General features: G+C 37.3%; 2 protein-coding genes across 8 annotated transcripts; one reads left to right on the top strand and one right to left on the bottom strand.

The window, feature by feature from the left end:
• Positions 1-868: 868 nt before the first annotated feature.
• On the bottom strand, positions 869-11,750 carry LOC109539709 (synaptic functional regulator FMR1). 2 transcript variants are annotated; one of them, XM_019907647.2, is made up of 11 exons: positions 11,668-11,750; positions 10,401-10,511; positions 9,974-10,026; positions 7,335-7,652; positions 7,037-7,270; positions 6,501-6,786; positions 6,305-6,448; positions 6,026-6,248; positions 2,947-3,117; positions 2,461-2,610; positions 869-2,263 (listed from the first exon to the last, which is right to left on the bottom strand). In XM_019907647.2, exons 1-11 carry the CDS (start codon positions 11,683-11,685, stop codon positions 2,076-2,078), a joined length of 1,896 nt encoding a protein of 631 aa, XP_019763206.1. In that variant the 5' UTR covers positions 11,686-11,750; the 3' UTR covers positions 869-2,075. The 2 variants fall into 2 exon arrangements, with proteins under 2 accessions (XP_019763206.1, XP_019763207.1); XM_019907648.2 differs by lacking the exon at positions 2,461-2,610 and having other exon boundaries at positions 11,668-11,749.
• On the top strand, positions 11,392-18,671 carry LOC109539705 (WD repeat-containing protein 44). 6 transcript variants are annotated; one of them, XM_019907635.2, is made up of 20 exons: positions 11,392-11,617; positions 12,114-12,292; positions 12,373-12,570; positions 12,659-12,769; positions 12,825-13,012; positions 13,075-13,284; positions 13,359-13,400; positions 13,856-13,977; positions 14,034-14,123; positions 14,177-14,349; positions 14,521-14,556; positions 15,333-15,524; positions 15,575-15,747; positions 15,804-15,992; positions 16,587-16,834; positions 16,893-17,043; positions 17,520-17,635; positions 17,726-17,916; positions 17,972-18,255; positions 18,312-18,671. In XM_019907635.2, the coding sequence occupies exons 1-20, from the start codon at positions 11,550-11,552 to the stop codon at positions 18,453-18,455; spliced, it is 3,105 nt and encodes a 1,034-aa protein (XP_019763194.2). In that variant the 5' UTR covers positions 11,392-11,549; the 3' UTR covers positions 18,456-18,671. The 6 variants fall into 6 exon arrangements, with proteins under 6 accessions (XP_019763194.2, XP_019763195.2, XP_019763196.2 ...); XM_019907636.2 differs by having other exon boundaries at positions 15,578-15,747; XM_019907637.2 differs by lacking the exon at positions 14,521-14,556.
• Positions 18,672-18,700: the final 29 nt, after the last annotated feature.

Raw genomic sequence — 18,700 nt, forward strand, 5'->3', positions numbered from 1 at the left:
GGATACCCTGCATTACCGTATGTGTAAGTTTGGCTTGAAAAAAATTAATTTATCTGCTGCCAAACGGCCAAGGACATTTGAACGAATTTTTGCAGAAGACAACGAAGGAGCTCATTTTGCAATAAAAACAAAATTTTTGTTTTGTGAGTGGCGCCCGTATATAATGAGAAAGGAATGAGACAACTTTGAATAGTTCATATTAAAAAAAATAACTTCTCAATTTCTTTGTGCAACATGAGTAAAAAATGTTTTGACCTTGGATTTCCACTGATTGAATTTGTAACTTTTTTATGTTACAGTTTCATCAAATGACTATTAGCTTTTTTATTTAGAAATTTTATTATTTGCAAAAAAAAGGTTTTTCTTCATTCAGTTTGCAAAAAGTTATTTCTATTTTATGAAAAAACAGCTTTTTTCATTGAAAACGTTCATTAGCATGTTAATACGAACGACACTCATAAAACAAAACAAAAAAAGTTTTACTGCAAAATGTGCTCCCTCTCTAGAGTTATCGTCCGCAAAATACAGTCGTTTGGCAACAATTAATAAATTAGGTTTTTTCAAGCCAAATTTAAACATCCTGGACTTTTTTCAAGTCAAAAATGTTCAAAAATCCACGGCCGTTTGGCAACGATTAATACATTAATTTGTTCAAGCAAAAGTTAAACACTCGGTATTTCCTTAACGAAGGATTTCTTGAATATAGTTTATGGCACTAACATTTTTTTCCATTGCACAAGTTATAAATTTCTTGTTGGTTTCGGGAATGCGCTGCACTAATAATTCATTGCGACTGAAACTAGACCTCCCTGTAGATTATTTGCGCAAAATTCGGTTATTGAAATTAGGGGTTTTAAAATAATTTAAATTAAATTGCACCATCTGACATTTTTATTCAATGCAAAAAATTGTGTCCGTATTAACACAACAGAACAGGAAAAAAAACGGAACTCTTTTATAACAAACGTTGAAGACCAAAAATTACTTGCAAGTTGTGTAAATTGAATGTTATATATTTACACTGGTAATTCCTAGTTATATAAAATGGAAAAAAAAAGAAACTAAGTAATATCAAGTGTTATTTTAACTCTACAAACTATAGAACAGACCTTACAAATACATATAAATAAGAAACAAAAATACATTAGGTGGTATATAAAACTAAAAAACTACAATTCGAGTGTGCGCGGCCGCTGGTATATGAAATTAGAAAAGTAGTTTCGATTTTCCCTTCCAAATTGCGATTCACTAACACTGAGCAGTCTCACGGAATGGCGAACTTGTCAGCATGTTTACTTTGGAGTCAACTTTTTCAATAGAAATGAACATGCGACGTGCTCAAAGCAAACAACCCATCAAGTTTCCATAGATGTAAAAAACCGGTTCACAGAACCAAGACAGTCCATCGTCTCGTCAGAGCACGGGTAGTTGTCCACCCTGTATGTATGTATTTATGTATTTTTCACTACTTCGATCATCTATACACTTTAACTGAAATAGGTTACGCGACAAATTAAAAAAAGCATGTTTATAATATACATTTAGTCTCCATCTATCAAGAATTCATCAACCACAGTTTTCTGGGAAATCAAACTAGGCGATTTACTGCGATTCGATAAAATTAATAAATGCATAACAATAGCTGCTTGGCCGAAAATGTGGCTAAGGTCTGATAATAAACACTTCAATTAAATACGTGACCCAATAAAAATACGCATCTTCCTCTAACGGGACATTTGCGAAACTTGCTTGATTTTAGGGTCTACTGACTGGCAATACACCAAGAATTCACACTAATAATTTAGAATATCATGTAAAGGATAAGTTAAGCACAAAAGCCAATGACTGAAATTAATGAAAAAAAAAGGTAAATAATAGCGAACTCGATTGCGAACAAAACGACTTCGACCGTTGTTGAAGAAAAGCGAAAGCAAATTGACTTAAACTGTTCTCCGCAATCAAACGTTGGACGAACTAGTGAAATTTGAACTGATGCGACTCAAATAAACATCCATCAAACGATCGTCTCTATAGCAAAGGTTGTCGCAGCACTCAGAAATTTAGACACAGTCACATTAAGCGACGGCACCATTTACCATCGGTTTCTTGGGTTTTTCGCCACGTTCGCTGAAACGGGGCTGTGCCCTGATGGATTTGGGTTTTCTATTGACATTTGGAGCGGCTACGCCGTTCTGTTTGGGCTCGTTAGTGCTGCTGGTGGTGACTGGTTGTGGTGCCTCTGGTACTTCAGACTGAATGTCCACTACAACAAAGAAACATTCGCTTCAGTAATGCGATTTGAACGATTAAGGCCGAGAAAATGATTTTATGAGGTCTGGAAACATGAATATTGCAGTTTTCGTAAGCAAACGGATGGTGGTTTCCATTTGGACACCAGGTTTAGTTGGGTGAAAAGTCGTTAGATAGCGGACGGAGTCGCATTGGGCACAAACTTCATACCTGGCGGGCTCAAGTTGCTCTTATCATTGCTTTTATCCTGATCGTTTTGTCTGGATCCTTCTCGAACTTCCCTACGTGGCCCGCCTCTTCTTCTCCTTGCGGGTCTTCCGCTTTCAGACCATCGTCCGCCCTCATGGCTTGAAACCGACTCTGCGATGTAATTATGATGTTTAATGAGCTGATTCTCATTTTGCATGTTCGTGCAAACAGCAGATGAAGCAGAAGCAAATTTGAAAACTCTTGTCCGATAAAGATCTACCGTTCGTTGAGTTTTTTTGCCAAAACGACTTGTTTTCATCTATTTCACTTACGATGCTCTTTCGTCTAAAGGGTTCAATTGAAACCAAACAATTACCGCATATTGATTTTGTTAGAGCCCCTGGTTATTTTTAAGTGTTGTAAAAATTGTGCAAACCATCCATTTTCCTTTTAAGAAACAAATCCGGAAACACAAGGAGGCAACTGTTGGAACTTTAAATTGCTTACCTCTGTCGACACTAGACACTTCCTGACTATCCAAAACAGTTTCTTCATCGTCGTGGTTTCTGCGCCTATCGTCTCCTCGTCTGCCGTAGCCTCTAGCAGAACGATACCTCATATACTTTCTTGACTCCGACATACGATCGTCTACTGAATCAGGAGTCTGATAACGCGAACCTATCAACAAAATCATTCAAAGTTTATTCAGATTTAGACATTCGTCTAAAATACTTTCGTAGAAATTTACAACCAAATACTTACCTAACACAGAAAAAAACAGTATATCTTCGTTAAAGTAAATCGATAAATATTAATTTCGAATTAAAGTGTTAGCACACAGATCCAAAGAAAGAAACTCAAATCAACATTGGATGTGTGGCAACCTTTCAAAGCATTCACTGCACATAAACATTTCATCCATTACAAATCCATAAAATTCCAACAAAACAGCAGTTGTATATAAAAAAAATAAAGCAAATACAATAATAAACAAGCAAAACAATCCTTGAAAGGGTACCCAAGTCCAATGTCCTCTGATTAACTAATGCAATAAAACAGCCTCAACTCGGTTTTGTAATCAATTTATATTTCTAAAAAAGTCACAATTTAAAGATACGACAAATTTGAGAGCCAGTCTTTCAGCCTAATTCTTACGAATTTTTTTGGCAGAAGTCGCCGGTATAACTTGGTTCTTTTCCGGTCAGGACATCCTCGAATATATCAGTAACTTTTATTGAAATTTGTGAGTATTATTGCAAAGATCCAATTATGCTAGAAATTAGACCTGAGCTAAAATTATACTAATCTTCTATTTGATTGATAAATGCCGCGGTAAATAAAAACAATTGGAGAATGTCCTTTAGTATTTGTTGATTTAGCAAACGCACAACTCTAGCATACCTCGAACGCTACCTATGAATTAACATTGAAATTCAAAAAAAATCACACGAACATCTACAAAAATCCCCCATTTACTGCAATCAATCAGCGCGAAGAACAAAATTATAGATAGCGTTAGAGATTTACAACGTGTGACGGGACATGGCCTGGTTACGTACCCTTCCAGCAAAGTTCTTTAGTTTACTTTACTTAATATAAAACTCAGAGATACTTAGAAGCCTCTTGGAATTTTACTAACTCTTTATATAGAATATATCGCGTCTTAACAGCAAATTAACGTTCCCAATTCAACCCATTGATACTGTTATAGACTAAAACAGTAAGAGTTGTATTGCTTGTCGTTAGCAATGCTGTTAACACGCGATTTGCCTAAATACTTCACGATATAGATAATAGGAGATGCAGATATAAGCTGAACATGAATCAGGATTGCCAATTAATTATGGAATATTTTTTCAGTTTGATTTTTATTTCAATAAGTGTTTTAGATCTGAGTGGCTAACATCTGCATCTATCTGTACAAAAGCCTTGAAAAGTCCACATTATTTTCCTTTAATATTTTTTCTGCTTCAAGCCAAAATATAGGCAAACAGTCATAAATTGGGTCTCAACGACTGAATTCCGCTATATAGCAGCTCGTAGCGTCTAGGTAAAATATTACAATATATGCTACACTTAATACAGCAAGTAAAATAAAAATATCAAAACCAAAAAGTCAGGTTTTTAAGTACCCAACTATAAAGTCAATCAAAGAGGCATTAAGGAGTTATAAAGTGCAAGCCGACTCCCGTTGGAACCTTAAATTAGCATAAAAATCAGATTTTGAAACGCAGCAATAGTTTGTTCGCCGACAAAGTGTGTAGAAAATTCGAATAATCTTCCCTTTATGAAAAAACTATTTCAATGACAAAAAATCCGAACTTGCAGTTTATAACTCCGCAATATCCTACATGAAAAATTGTTACACAATTTTTTCGAAATAATCGCACGTGATTTGCTATAAAACCGAAACTGAACAGATCGCAAGGACCGTGGAAATGACTTTATACCAAAACACGCCTCTCAATAAGATACTTTAAATGTGTACCTTAACACTGCTGACCAGTACGTATGGTACCGAATATGGATTCGTAATGGTTGCAATTCGAGTTCAATGCCTAATAGCAGTTCGAAGTGGGTCAGCAATAAAGCATGGTAATAAAAGCAAAAAAAGAGAAGTATGATGAAAATTAAATCTTCGAATATATACATTTACTCCTCCTACCACTGGAGTGGTACTATAAAGTCGCTTTTTCATCTAACAGTGTAATGTGAATTTAAAAAACGCGCAATGGATCAGCTGAAAAAGCCGTTATTTGAATTCGCTGACGTAAAATCCCTCTAAACTGAACAAAACGTTCTGAAGAAACGAGCTAGATTTAAAATACGGTGTAAGTTACAACGCCCAGATTTTTTTTAAATCAAATAAAAAATGCACAAGAATTCCTCGTAGATTGGTTGCGATGTTTTTCACGGTTACGGTGTAATGACCATCTTGGTGTTAGTTAATTAAATATTTATTGAATACATAACATATGCATGTGCTGATGGCATTCACATGTTATTAAATAACTTTTAACGACGAAATAATCAACGCACCAAGCTTGTACCATACACACCCTTACAAAAAACACAACATACCCATTGTGTTAAGTTGATCAAAAACGTGGTTAAATTGAGTCATCGGCCGGGTCAGTCTATTTAAGTCATTTGAAAATTACACAATTTGTGGTTTTAGTATGAAACAGTCGGTCAGAGAGCATTGTGATTCCATTGAGCCGAGATTCGATTACCAAACATTGCGCCTGAAGCTCGCGAAAAAGATATGCTTTCGACCAAATGCTGAATCATCGCAACACCACAAATCATACAAGACAAAAGCAGCAATGCAGGCAGGCGTCTGGTCCTGCCTGCCGCTGCAGTCACGCGTTATTCTGGGCCACAGCATATTCAAGCCCCCCATATAACAGTTGAAACAATTGAAATCATTACTTCCGATCACCCGCTGAATCTACAGACGTTCTCCCTCGTGCTCCGCCCCCCCTAGGAATACGACCATTTGGTGTATATCCCCCCCTTGGAGCGCCCTTATTACGACCCGGCCGCTCGTCAATGTTATTATAGTCGGTTTGAGACTGATGCGTACCCTGGCCATAACGATCTCCGCCTTGTCTGGAGCCTCGTCCCCTACCACGGTGTCCGCCTCTTTCCCCTCTGTAGCCTCTTCCGTCCATTCCACTGCTGTGGCCCCGATCAGAACGACGCCCGCTCATTGTAAGCGACTGCATCGACCCCAGGTTTGAACCATGATGAATGCTGCGTAGTTGTTGATCAATGTCCCGTTTCTCTTGACGCAGTTGTTCCACTTCCTGGAATTAATCGTGTCCTATACACAAAGTTCAGTAAAAACAAAAAAAATATTTACTTTCAGATGGGCCAGATGGTATTCCAGAAGGATCTTGACATTGGATATGCTTTCTACTGTGCCGACAAAAACGAAAGGAATCTGTCCCTCCTCGCGAGGAATTGTTGGTTCTGGTTCATTGTCGCCCTCGATTTTCACCCGAACCTGAGTTTCAATAAAGTTAACCAACATCAAAACCAATTAGCTAATCGCTTACCACTCCGCTTTTATCAACAATTTCCTGTATGATTCTGCCGTTCTTTCCAATAACTTTGCCCACTAGAGCTCTGGGGACTTGTAAAGATTCCTGGCTGTATTCTAACATGGACCGTGCTTTTCTGACGGCCTCGTCTGATTCTCCGTAAATTTTAAAAGTACAGGAATTTTCCTCTAATTCGATGTTTGTAATGCCCTCCACTTTTCTCGCTTGCTGTATATTTACACCGTGAGCCCCAATAGCCAATCCCATTAAATCTTCCTTTACGTTAAATTCATCAGAACAACTGTAACAAGCAAATAATGAGCTTATTCACGAGTTTTTTCAACTGTTAATGCCTGTGTTGTTAGATGTTTCAAAAATATTTTTTTTAGTTTGAAACCCGAATAATAGCGAGTATTCAGATGAAAAATGTTTTGGTAGTTTGTAAAGCTAACTAAGCCACATCCTTCCTAGTCACATTAAGCAGAGATTCAAGAAGAAACAAATGCAGAAGATCCATTCATTAAGCGAGTTAATCGAAGAAAATTGCTTACCCTCCTATATTAGCCAACTTGGTGTTTTCCAACTGTCTTGCTAGTTCTTCCGTTCTCTTCAACAACAAGACCTTCTGAGACAGTCCCCTGAAGTGCATGTCTTGCAACAACGATGCCCGTTTTTGGCTAGTTTCGCATCTAGAAATAACAACTAGAACGCCTTTCTCTGCGTTGTAAAATATGCGATCGGCGCCTATGACCTTTGCAAATTCTTTATGGGAGTCCTTTTTGCAACTGTAATACAACAGAAAAAACGGAAATTAGCTCAGGAATTTGGAAGTCAAAAACCATGACTTACTAGTCTCGCACATCTTCAGGAACTTCTATTTCAAATTTATAAAACAAGCTTTTTTCAATGGGCGGGTTGGTGTTTTTCTGCCTAAGCCGGTCAGTATTAACTATCTCTGTGTATGTGTTGTCCCAACCCAAGTATTCAACCACGTAAAAATCGCCTTTCATCATTTTAATCGTCGCTTTCCACCAGCCGTATCCCTCTTGGTTGTTTGATCGGGAAAATACTTCCACTTCCATGTTTCTGGTGTATTCGACTGGGGTTTCGGGGGCGACGGGAGGTAACCTGACTTGTTCGTAAGGAAACTTTGAATCAGGTTGCCAACTGTAACAATCAAAAACCCATTAGTCTATTTTGATTTTCATAATTGATACTAAGAGTTAAGACTCTTAGTATCAATTATGAAAACCCGTTTTTTTAAATAGATTGTGACTCATTGGCAAGTAATTTACTTATAAGTCATTAGTAGTTTAGGGATCAATCAAGAATTTTTATACCAGTTTCACCTAGATAAAAAAACATGAACGCGGGAATCAAAGTAATTTTTACTTGATAAGAATCTTATTTACATATTTGGCAGCAACAAGGGTTTACGTTCTTGAGAAATAAGTTGTAATTTAATGTAAGCTTTTTTCAATTACTGGCTTTGTCAATTTATGCACTGTGACTATTTCAGTGCATATTCTACTCAAATATTCAAGCCATTGAGTTACTTATTCAAAATTTTACTTCTGTATTTAATTCGACGTTTTTACCTTTTACATTGTTTTGATATAGTTATCCATGAAGCAACAAAAGTTTTTTTATGAATACCCGCTTAAAATTAAAGCGTGGACTGGTATTGTCAATAGCCCTTGTATTGTAATTCTAAACAGTTTAAATAGTCATAATCACTCACATGTGATACTGCAAGACTTATATTTCACAAGAATCGCGGTTTATGCTTGACGAAGCACTCCCCTTGTTTTCACTTCTCGGTTCGACAAATTCTATTTAAAATAATTCGAAATACGTGAATAGAAAAGAAAAACTGCCACTGAAAATGGCCACCTGGATGGCCGGATTTATCACTGTTGGACGCGTGGGAAACTGAACCGAAAATTGATGGAAAACAAATAAATAATGATTCAAACACACCAAGGTAGAACTCAAGTAATTAAAAAAAAAACAGATTTGTCTAGCATCTACTGTAGTTAGAAATGCACTATCGCGTAATACACAAATAACAGCAAAGTTTAGTACAGGAAGTTGGCAGTGTTGACGAACAAAAAACGAAGAGATTGTACCTACAACTTCCACTCAAGTATTTAAATAATCTTTTTTTAACTACAAAATTTTAAATAGGGGGCGTAAGGCGAATAAGTATTAGCAGAAGAAATAACTATGTGAAACAATTTAAATTTCTTAATGATAACGGATTTGACAGCAGACAGTTTCAAAACTGCAATTAGGCAGTTTTTATTCTTGAGTTTCGATGAATTATGTCTAAACAGTCTGAGTAGTTTTAAAGTAAAATAATACAACCAATTTTGGAAAAAAATTCAACCCACGAAAATGTCGTTGTTTATCTGCAGACATTTATCAAATTTTCATCATTGACTATCGGTTGGAAATCAATATCTTATAGATAGGGAAAATGCCATGTTGCTTCATGAAGAGAATTAGACGTACAGATTATTGATATAATTGTTTCCGAATAACATTAGGAATTATTAACCGCCGACTCAAGAGACTGAGACTGCAGAGCCAATATACAAGTGTATAAATTCAATTGTACTCAAAACGGATCTATCTTCTGAAGGATGAACAAACGAACCTTTTTTTATGAAAAGCTTCAATATTTCAGTGTTCCACATAGAGTTTAGCTTCAGTGCTAAAAATATCCTAGAGGACCTTTTGACAAAAAAAACTACTATGAAAGTGCTTTGCACGTTTCCAAAGGAACTCAAACCGATGGCCATAAGCGACAGTAGAAGAGCCTGCATATTCATATAAAGTCACAAACTAAAGGTGTTTCCATTGGGTGATCTGTAATTTGCTACAGAATAACGATTGGCTTAGCCAAAACAGCGAGAAATATTGAATTTTTGTAAACTATTTATGAAACCCAGGAAAGTGGTTACTCGGTCACATGCCACCCAAAGAAGCTGCTCTATGATTCAAACGATTGCTTATGTGAGTACTATGGAGTTACTATCAACCGAATGGAGATTAAAAACGTATCTGCGTTCTGGCAATGGAGGTCTGAAACCTCCCATCACAAGTCTTTCACATGCAGCTGTTATCTGTAGAAGACTCCAAATAAATCCGCATTTGTATCAGTGTTCTTAGCATTCGAATGCACATTTAATAATTTAGTTTTTCCGTATGCATTGACTTTCTTGTCATCCTTCTCGATACATCACCATCTTTATTAAAAAACTAATTTAGAGCCACATAAAGACTGAGTTCTTTAGGTTCCCCTTTACTGTCAAGTTTACGCCTTTGTTCCATGAATTCCATGGATTGAATTAGCAGATAATGACCAAAACCCCCTAAATACATTATTGTGATTAAATGATTTGTTGACTCACGATAACAGACTTTTGCATTTGTAAGCAAGACCGATACCTATGGCTAATTATTCAAGACAAAGCCATACTTACTCATCCTCAAAATCCACAAGAACTCCGTCATCGAATAGATCGAGAATGAAGCCCTGAAACAAGAAAGAAGCTATAAAAGGGGCCCAATGCTACTGTAATCCGATACGGGCACGAACATAACCTTATGCAAAGGAACTGATTAAACGGTTTTTTGTGGCGATTTATTGTGAAAGAGGCTAAAATCTAGATCCAGTCGCGCTTCAAAGGGCATAATCCAGTATTTTCGGGGACACATGGAGTTTTATCACGCCCTGTCAAACGGTCATGGCGTCAAAAGAACCGCGTTTGCCAGTGGAGAAAATGTAAAAATTTGGATGGAAAAATGAGACAAATCCTCGCTGGTTGGTCGAATTGAAACCGGAATCTTTCGCGCACCGTTTTATCGCACTTTAACCGCCCGTTTTAATATACTTTGAATAATACAAACCTTATAAAGGGCCCCATTTTCGCCGACAACTTCCACTGCTAGGTCCTCCATGTTGATTTCTCTTTTAGTAAAGGAAATAGCCTTGGGCTGACAACTAACTGCACTGCCGCCCTGCGGACAGAAACGACAAAATTTAAGTGACAGAATATCTATAGGGCCGTAATAAGCCAAAAGCCCATTCAAAATAAATGAACACGCCTTAACAAACCACTTTTTCCTGGAGATTTTCCGAGAATATGCCGTTTCCGCCACATTGCATTCACATAAGTTAACCCAATTTTCATAAGATAACAAATGATAAAGGACGGCATGACGTCCTTGCCGTTTCACGCCGCTCAGGCCGAAAAAATCGCACATTCGGCAACTCTATCATTTGTTTTCACTCGATTTTCTCAAAAGACCCAGATCTTAACAATTAGTGAAAAACATACTGATAACTAGGAAAATGAAAATGAAGCGGTGATCGTGTGATTTGAGTCCCTCTTAATTTTTAAATTTTCTGAAACCACTTAATAAGGCACGTAAATGAGATTATCCGGTGCTATTTGCGGCTAAATCGTGTTTTAGGTATCAACTATTCGTAACTCGCAAAATTGTAACGCAAAATTGTCGCTAAGAGGCATCGTATTTGTGTTTTACGCAAAAGTTTTAGCATCTTTTCTAACGTTGTCAATTGATTAAATAAAATGGTAATTTTCCTCAAACTTTGTGACTTTTTCTGCTGAGACTGCTTAATTTAAAGTGCGCTTTAAGATAAAACAGGAAAAAATCTAAACGTTCGTAGGGACTCAAAAGACACGATCATCAAACGAAGCAAATTTGTAGGTTGAACACTATTTTGGTTAATATTTCTATCTCAGAGAGAATGAATAGACAGTCTCTTGTTTCTGCTGTTTATTATCGGGTTTTGCAAACGCTGAGTCCGGTTCTGTACACTTGCCCAGCCCGTTAACGCGTTTGGAAGCGCTCTGTTTTATCGATACAGTTTGTCAACTGATGTCACATTTAAGTCAAATGACTGGCATTTAGTAAATAAAAGTGTATTCAAAATGGTATAATTTGTGTAATTTAGGATAAGGACTGTATATCGACTATTCACCATGTTCTATTAATTGGGTTGATTGAACATGACAACACCTCATATCCGCAATGTCTAGCAGCAGCGATTCAGAGGAGTTTTATGACGCTGAAGATAATACACCAAATCATGGTTCCAGGTATTAAAGTTCAAAACATTATATCATATCTAATTAAAGAGATCACTTACCTCCAGATAGACTATCATGAACGTTATACCAATTGAGTGATTTACTCACAAAACACTGACACTTAAACAAATAGCAATAAACAACGAAATACCTGACAGGTTATCTGGTATCTTGATCTATAGAATCCAGCACCCAGACTCCAAGGTTGCAGGAACCATTCAAATTGATCTAGTTATAGAAACCTTGTTGCTGTTCACAGCTCAAATGCAATTGTTCAAGCTTATCTCCATAATTATTACTCAAAACTCTTCATCTAAGCTCATCAGCTCTCTATATCTCTATTTATCAGCATCCTAAAGTATTGTTGCGAAGTTTATTTGCAAAAAAAACCATTCAGTTTTAACCCAATTCAGTTTTCCCTCTAGGTAGGGTTTATCTTAGCGAGGGCAATAAAATATCCTGTTTAATAATCGAAATATTAATTCGACTCTTTCGTTTCGATCAGAAACAAGCTTAAGAAGGGATCAACAGAAAGTATCACGAAAAGGTCCAGCTCTGAACCCAATTTCCCCGTAAACATCCAAACCCAATCGAAGCAAGTCGAAAGTTTCGAAGAAACCAGCGAGCATGTGTTTCTGAAGCCTCAAAACATATCACCTCCGACTAGCAAAAAGCGGTTTCAAGGTGAGCCGACTTACAAAGTGAAAAAAGAGTATAAACCCGAATAATTTCACAGCTTAAAACATTTTTTTTTCTTGCAATAGAGCTTCGAGAAAAACTTCAAAGAGAGGATGAGGATGGCTGTGGCAACATTACGCCACCACACAGCCAGACTTCATCAGTTGAAGGCGTTTTTGCGGCTCCCAGCAAAGCGTCGCATCCTTTTCGCATTATTGAACAAGATACCCTTAGTTTACAAAGTATTAATTCTCTCGGCCGATTAATGAGAGTCACCAATGCTGGTAAGTATTGATTAAAATCTTATTTTTGTTCATCCACTGGACATGAAATTTTCTTTGCATTAACCTTTGTATTCCTGTTTCCTTCCAGATACTGCTAGAAAGGCAATTTCCATTTCCGCTTTGTCGTCCAGTTCGCTGGATTCCGAATCAACGCAAAGCTCGAAAAAGTTTCCCAGTACTTTGGCTTTGGCCAACGCAGGTACTTTCCAGTCTGCCATCATTTCATTAGAAAATTAACTTTATTATTGTTTCAGGGGCCACCGCTCTTGCAACGGATTCAGACAAATCGGCTTCGGCTGCTCTTCAAGAACCTGACGTGGTGGCCAGTACCAAAGCCTCTAATGCTTCACAGCAAAAGCCGAGCCTAATAGCTGCTGCTCCTGTTGCTCCACCTAGACGTAAAAAGAAGATCAAAGCCCCCAACTATCCGGCTACTATTGCTGTACGGTTTTCAACTGTTTGCAGATATTGAATTGACAATTAACGAATCGAAATTTGTTCCAGAAATCAGCTTCAAGCAGCAGTTTTCCCACTACAGCTGACCTGACTAGTCCTGCCAGTACTATCGAGTCTCTGGCTCGCGAAATTGAGCGTCTTAATTCAGTATCATCGGTGAAATCTCAGTGTTTCAAGTCCGATAGGCTGGTGCAGAGTCAGTCCGATGGATCTAAAAGCTCCACTTTGAAAAGTGGCCATTCGCTCGACATTACTCAAGTAAGCCTTAAATTAGCAAGTATTAGTTTTAAATGGCATTTGAAAATTTTATGACGAGTTTCTTTCGTAAATAGGGGAATCCAGTTGGCTTCAGCATGACAAGTTCAGATAGTGCGGTATGTTTGTCTCAATAAGCGTTTTGCTTGCGTTATTTTAGCACTAGTTGTAGGAAAAGCTTGGATTTTGTCTGGAATACTCATTTTTAAAGTGTGTTAACATCCCAACTAGCTTTGAGTTCGTTAATGCAGTAATTGTATAATCATCATTACTTTGCTGGTATTTTATAATTCTAATACTTTGTTAACAACTTTTTGCATCAAACTGTTATGGTTTATCTATCATTTGTGCAGTTGTACCGAGCCTACGCTTCTAGTGTGGAAAGCACACTGTTTAGAACTTATCGAAACACTGTTAACTCAACTCCGTTTGGAACCCAAAAGAGACACTGAACATTCATCACTTTTCAGCTGCATCTTCCCAAACAACTTTTACATTGAGCAACACTAACTCAACAATCCACTCAATCAATTTCAAATATTGATGAGATAAACTACATTCGCATTTTTTCCAGTTGACCCGAGGACAGTTTGTAGTTAAACCAATGGACACCGAGAGCATCAAAGCGCAAGGCACGGGCTTCAATTGCTCGATGAAACCTGTGACTGAGTACGTTCCAACGCCTGGAGCCGATCGGTTAGTTCACAGTCTTCATGAAAGCAGAATTTCCAATCTTTTTTTCCTTTATTTAGTTTAGTACCGCCACTAGAAGAGAGCACCAGCAGCAGTAGTCGGACATCAAATAGAAGTAGTTTAGGCCACTACAGTCTCGGTCCTCATCGGTGGGTTTTGTTCGGTTTTTCTTTCCATTCAATATTTTTCAATGGTTCTTTAGGGGAACGCATCAGATCTCCGGTCGACATACGTCGAGGGACCGAAGAAAATCGGCTGGGGATGAGAACCTGCTTTGTGCCAGCAATATGAAAGTGAGAACCCATACGGATTCTGGCAAGCAATTATCAGACTTGGAAATTTTGGAGCAAGTTACCGTTCTTAATCTTGACACAGGTAAGATGATAAGCACCAAATCATCTTTGTGCGAGTTTCAAACATGTTTATTTCGGCAATTTCGATTAATTTCTGCGAAAATTGCTTCAAAACTCAAGGAAAATTGTCGAAAAAAACCTGCAAACATATAAAAAAAACGTTGAAAATTCAAATATATTTTGTTTTTTCAAGAATCAAATAAACTACGGCATTCCTACCTAGTCTATGGTAAGATACACGATTTTTGTTTTCCTTGTAAATTGCTTCTGCAAAAAGCCGCTGCCGAGAAAATGGCATAAAATGCATTGAAATATCTTATATATTCCACTGGCAATCATTGTGATTTATGGATGGCACTAACGGCAGGCACCAATTTTTTTGTGGTTTTGCTGAATTGATTCCAAAAACAGTAGGAAACTTTCGATAAATTTCTAGTTTTGCGTCCAGGAAATGTATAAGTTGTTCAGGGTGTTTTATTTAAATACGAACGGAAATTGAGATCGAAAAACTGTAGTTGATTCGAATGGGGAGAAAGTGGGGCAATTAAAATACTAACTTTCAATTTATATGATTTTTGTTTGATGTATTTGCAAAGAAAAACGCTATTGTCGAATTTCTCGTTCTACAGCGTGGATAATTGAATAACGCAGCATTAGAGGGAATCACCCCATTTTACTTTTCTGAGCAACTCAGTTTGCTGTTCTTGGAATCAAATAAACAATTATTACATTGGATGTACAGCTCGATTAATTTACTTAAAGTCTGCACACAACAAACAATTTAAAATTCATTAAATATAGCGCTAAACTGATTATCGAGTTGTGCATTTTATACAAATATAACGTTGACCAAGCACTAACAATCTTAACGCCACATTTTACGATTTTTTCCATTCCAGCCCCTTATGATGGTAATATTCACAATAACACAGTCTTTTAAATATTGACACACCAATTGTCCACTGATTAAGCCCTAGAAATAGTTTCAAATGTCCGCGTTTGCAGGCGAACGCATTCCTTTAAGTGTGGCCGAAGATAAACTTCCGCAATGCATCAACCCCTTATCTTTGCATATCATGCGATTAACATCCGAGTATGTCAGTTCCTCCAGTATGGAAAAAGAAAAAGAAAGTGATGAGGAAAGTGTTGATATCAAGAAATCCGATATTCCTATTGTGGATGATCCTGAAGCTGGCGGTAAGGAACACTAGATTGGTAAATTGAATGGATTCTAGTTGCACTTCTAGTAGGAATGCGCAAACGAACGGCCCGATTAAAAAGGATATTCGGGTCAAACGTTAAGAAGGTCATGCATAAAGCGAAGAGCATTGCTCAGGAGGTATCTCACGCCAGGCACAAAGAGGACATCATTGATATCGTGGACAATGTCCATCCAGGGGAGCAAAATTGCAAGCTAAAAGTACACAATCAACGCTTACCTCGGTTGCTTTATCCGCATTTAATACATTTTTCTAGGCTTCAAACTCACACAAGGGGCCATTCGAGTTTGAAAAAGTCGAACACATCCAGGAGCTGAAAGACGATCAACACGAGGGTTCAATTTGGTGCATGAAATTCTCGAGCTGTGGACGATTGTTAGCCACCGCTGGCCAGGATAAGATTTTGAGAATATGGGTCATCAAAGATGCCTATCCTTTTTTCCAGGTGAGTCTTGAAAATATACACTGGTAGAAAAACCCATCAGAAATTTTACACAAAATTTTATCTCTGTAGCTGCATTATGTACGAACTGACGCCGTTTGATAGAGAAAACATTGCTTTATTCTTTGTGTTAAATTCGATCTACTTATCAGTTTGCCCCATTTTCGTTATTGTCTTCAATAGAAGATTTATTCTACGTCTTAATCAACAAGCTTTTTTTGAAGAACTGATCAATCAGATGAGGACAGCTTTGCTTTATGACTTGCTATTGCTTATGTATTTTTTGTATTTTTCGTAATTTTGACGATTCTTTTTCATCATTTTATTCAGCAAGCAATTTAAAAAAAATTCTCCATAAAAATATGAAATTAGGAATGTCTTAAGGCCACGTTACAAGGAAAACTTTGTTTTATTCTTCCTGGCAAAGGCGATTTGTGATGTTGATGGTGGAATTGCGAATTCTCACTGATTTTAGCTGGCCACGATGTATAGTTAAAAAGCGAATAAACACGGACAAAAGTAGTGGATATTGATTCCGCTACTGTCAATTCTATACAAATAAGTATCTTTGAACAAATGAAATTTTTCAAAATTTAGGACATGAGAACAAAATACAACGCTGAAAAAGTGTCGCCAACACCGTCCCAAGAATCACTTGCATCCCATCATTCAACCGATCACTCAAATTTGGCCGCACTGGAGGCATTAAGCCCTGAAGAGGCCAGTCGAATCACATTTATGCCCAAACCGTTCTGCACTTATTCGGGACACACCTCAGATCTATTGGATGTTTCCTGGTCGAAAAACTACTTCATTCTTTCCTCGAGTATGGATAAAACAGTTCGGTAAGCACATTTGCGTTATGATACAAATGGGATAAAACTGATTTTTTTTGTGTTATAGATTGTGGCACATTTCCCGAAAGGAATGTCTGTGCTGTTTCCAACATATTGATTTCGTTACTGCTATCGTTTTCCATCCTAGGGACGATCGTTACTTTTTAAGCGGATCGTTGGATGGCAAGCTGAGGCTGTGGAATATCCCGGACAAAAAGGTAAATATACTAATTAAGCCCAAAAGCTACCGCCAGCCTCATTTTTCCATGTTTTGAACCGATTGTGTTTAGCTTTGTATGCATTTTACCTTGCTAGCTTACTTTTTCTGAAAAACTGCTCATTTTATCGATATCAACAAGAAGGGTTTTTTCAGCTAAAGGTTCTACGCTTTAGACACTTTTTTGTTGTCTCCTCGATACAGAGTAAAAACAATCGGGCATTTATTAAGTAAAAACATAGATAAATCGCAGCCCAAATTTAAAATTGAAATTTCCCAAAGTTTCCAAAGATCCTTCTGTGAAACAGACGCATCCTGACTGCACTACTTTTCAGTTTCATAATAAATATCAATCTATTTATATACATTTTATTTTTATTTTATTAAATACAGGCACGATTTTACAAAGCAAATTATTTATTTAAGTATGTTTGTTTTCAATAAAATTTTATCGATATTTTGGAATTTGTTAATTAGGTTGCTGTTTGGAACGAGGTGGAAGGAAATCCCAAACTGATTACAGCCGCAAATTTCTGCCAAAATGGGAAGTTTGCCGTTGTGGGAACATACGATGGTCGGTGTATATTTTATAGGTAAACGCTTTCAGTAAAAATCCCAACTAGACGTTTATAAGAAAAACATATAGCGTTGACTAGAAAGAAAAGATAAATATATATTTACAGCACTGACCAACTAAAATACCACACACAAATCCATGTGCGATCGTCCAGAGGACGAAACGCAGTGGGAAGAAAAGTGAGCGGAATCGAACCGATGCCTGGAGAAGACAAAATACTGGTCACATCGAACGACAGCAGAATTAGGTTGTATGATTTACGCGACTTGAACGTTTCGTGTAAATATAAAGGAAAAGGTTAGTACTGAAACGTGCAGCACTCGGAGAAAAGCTAAACGAACCGATATTGCAGGGTATGTAAATATGAGCAGTCAAATCAAAGGGAGCTTTAGCCACGATGGAAAGTACATAATCAGCGGCTCGGAAAATCGGGACATTTACATATGGAAGACAAACCACGATTATGCCAAGTTTTCCTCCGTTAGAAGGGACCGGAATTATTTCTGGGAAGCTATAAAAGCCCACAATGCCGTGGTAACTTGCGCAGTTTTCGCACCTAATCCAGAGGCCATAATCAAGATGTTGGAAGAGAATCAACGCAAAAGTATTGGGGCTAGTCGGGATGATATTAGTAGAGTAAGTAGCTGTAGAGAAAAATCGCCCATTTAACTAATGATTTAATGGCTTTTCAGGTTGAAGACCCAGTAGTCGAACAGCACACCAAAGGCTGTGGCGGCTATGTGCTCGTCTCGGCTGATTTTAACGGATGTATAAAAGTATTCATCAATAAAACCAAACCAAAGCATAGTTCTTTGCCGGTTTCGGCAATGGCTTAGGAACAAGCGTAGATTGTAAATTATGATTGTATTAGGGCCGATACATAATTATTTTTCAATATTCGGTGCTGGACCCATTAACATTCTCACTCACTTTACAAATTAATTGCTAGTAATAAACCGTTATTGTTGGCAGCACTACAAACTGTCTTAGTTTTAACAAATATTTTAAATTGTTATTGTATGGAAGTTGTTAAAATAAATGAATGAAACGTTCTCGTCGCTAAATTTTCTTTCAAAGATTG

Source organism: Dendroctonus ponderosae, unplaced genomic scaffold (genome assembly GCF_020466585.1).
Source record: "Dendroctonus ponderosae isolate FM_Combo_2020 unplaced genomic scaffold, Dpon_F_20191213v2 Dpon_F_20191213_7, whole genome shotgun sequence".
NCBI lineage: Eukaryota > Metazoa > Arthropoda > Insecta > Coleoptera > Curculionidae > Dendroctonus > Dendroctonus ponderosae.

Excerpts from the sequence above, each read along its gene's own strand:
- LOC109539709 (XM_019907647.2), bottom strand. Across the intron at positions 10,027-10,400 it reads AAAATGGGGCCCTTTATAAG|GGCTTCATTCTCGATCTATT; the intron begins GTTTGTATTATT and ends TTCTTGTTTCAG. Across the intron at positions 3,118-6,025 it reads CGGAGATCGTTATGGCCAGG|GTTCGCGTTATCAGACTCCT; the intron begins GTACGCATCAGT and ends TTTTGTTGATAG.
- LOC109539705 (XM_019907635.2), top strand. The coding sequence starts at position 11,550 with ATGTCTAGCAGCAGCGATTCAGAGGAGTTTTATGACGCTGAAGATAAT. Across the intron at positions 12,293-12,372 it reads TAGCAAAAAGCGGTTTCAAG|AGCTTCGAGAAAAACTTCAA; the intron begins GTGAGCCGACTT and ends TTCTTGCAATAG. Across the intron at positions 13,401-13,855 it reads TGACAAGTTCAGATAGTGCG|TTGACCCGAGGACAGTTTGT; the intron begins GTATGTTTGTCT and ends CATTTTTTCCAG.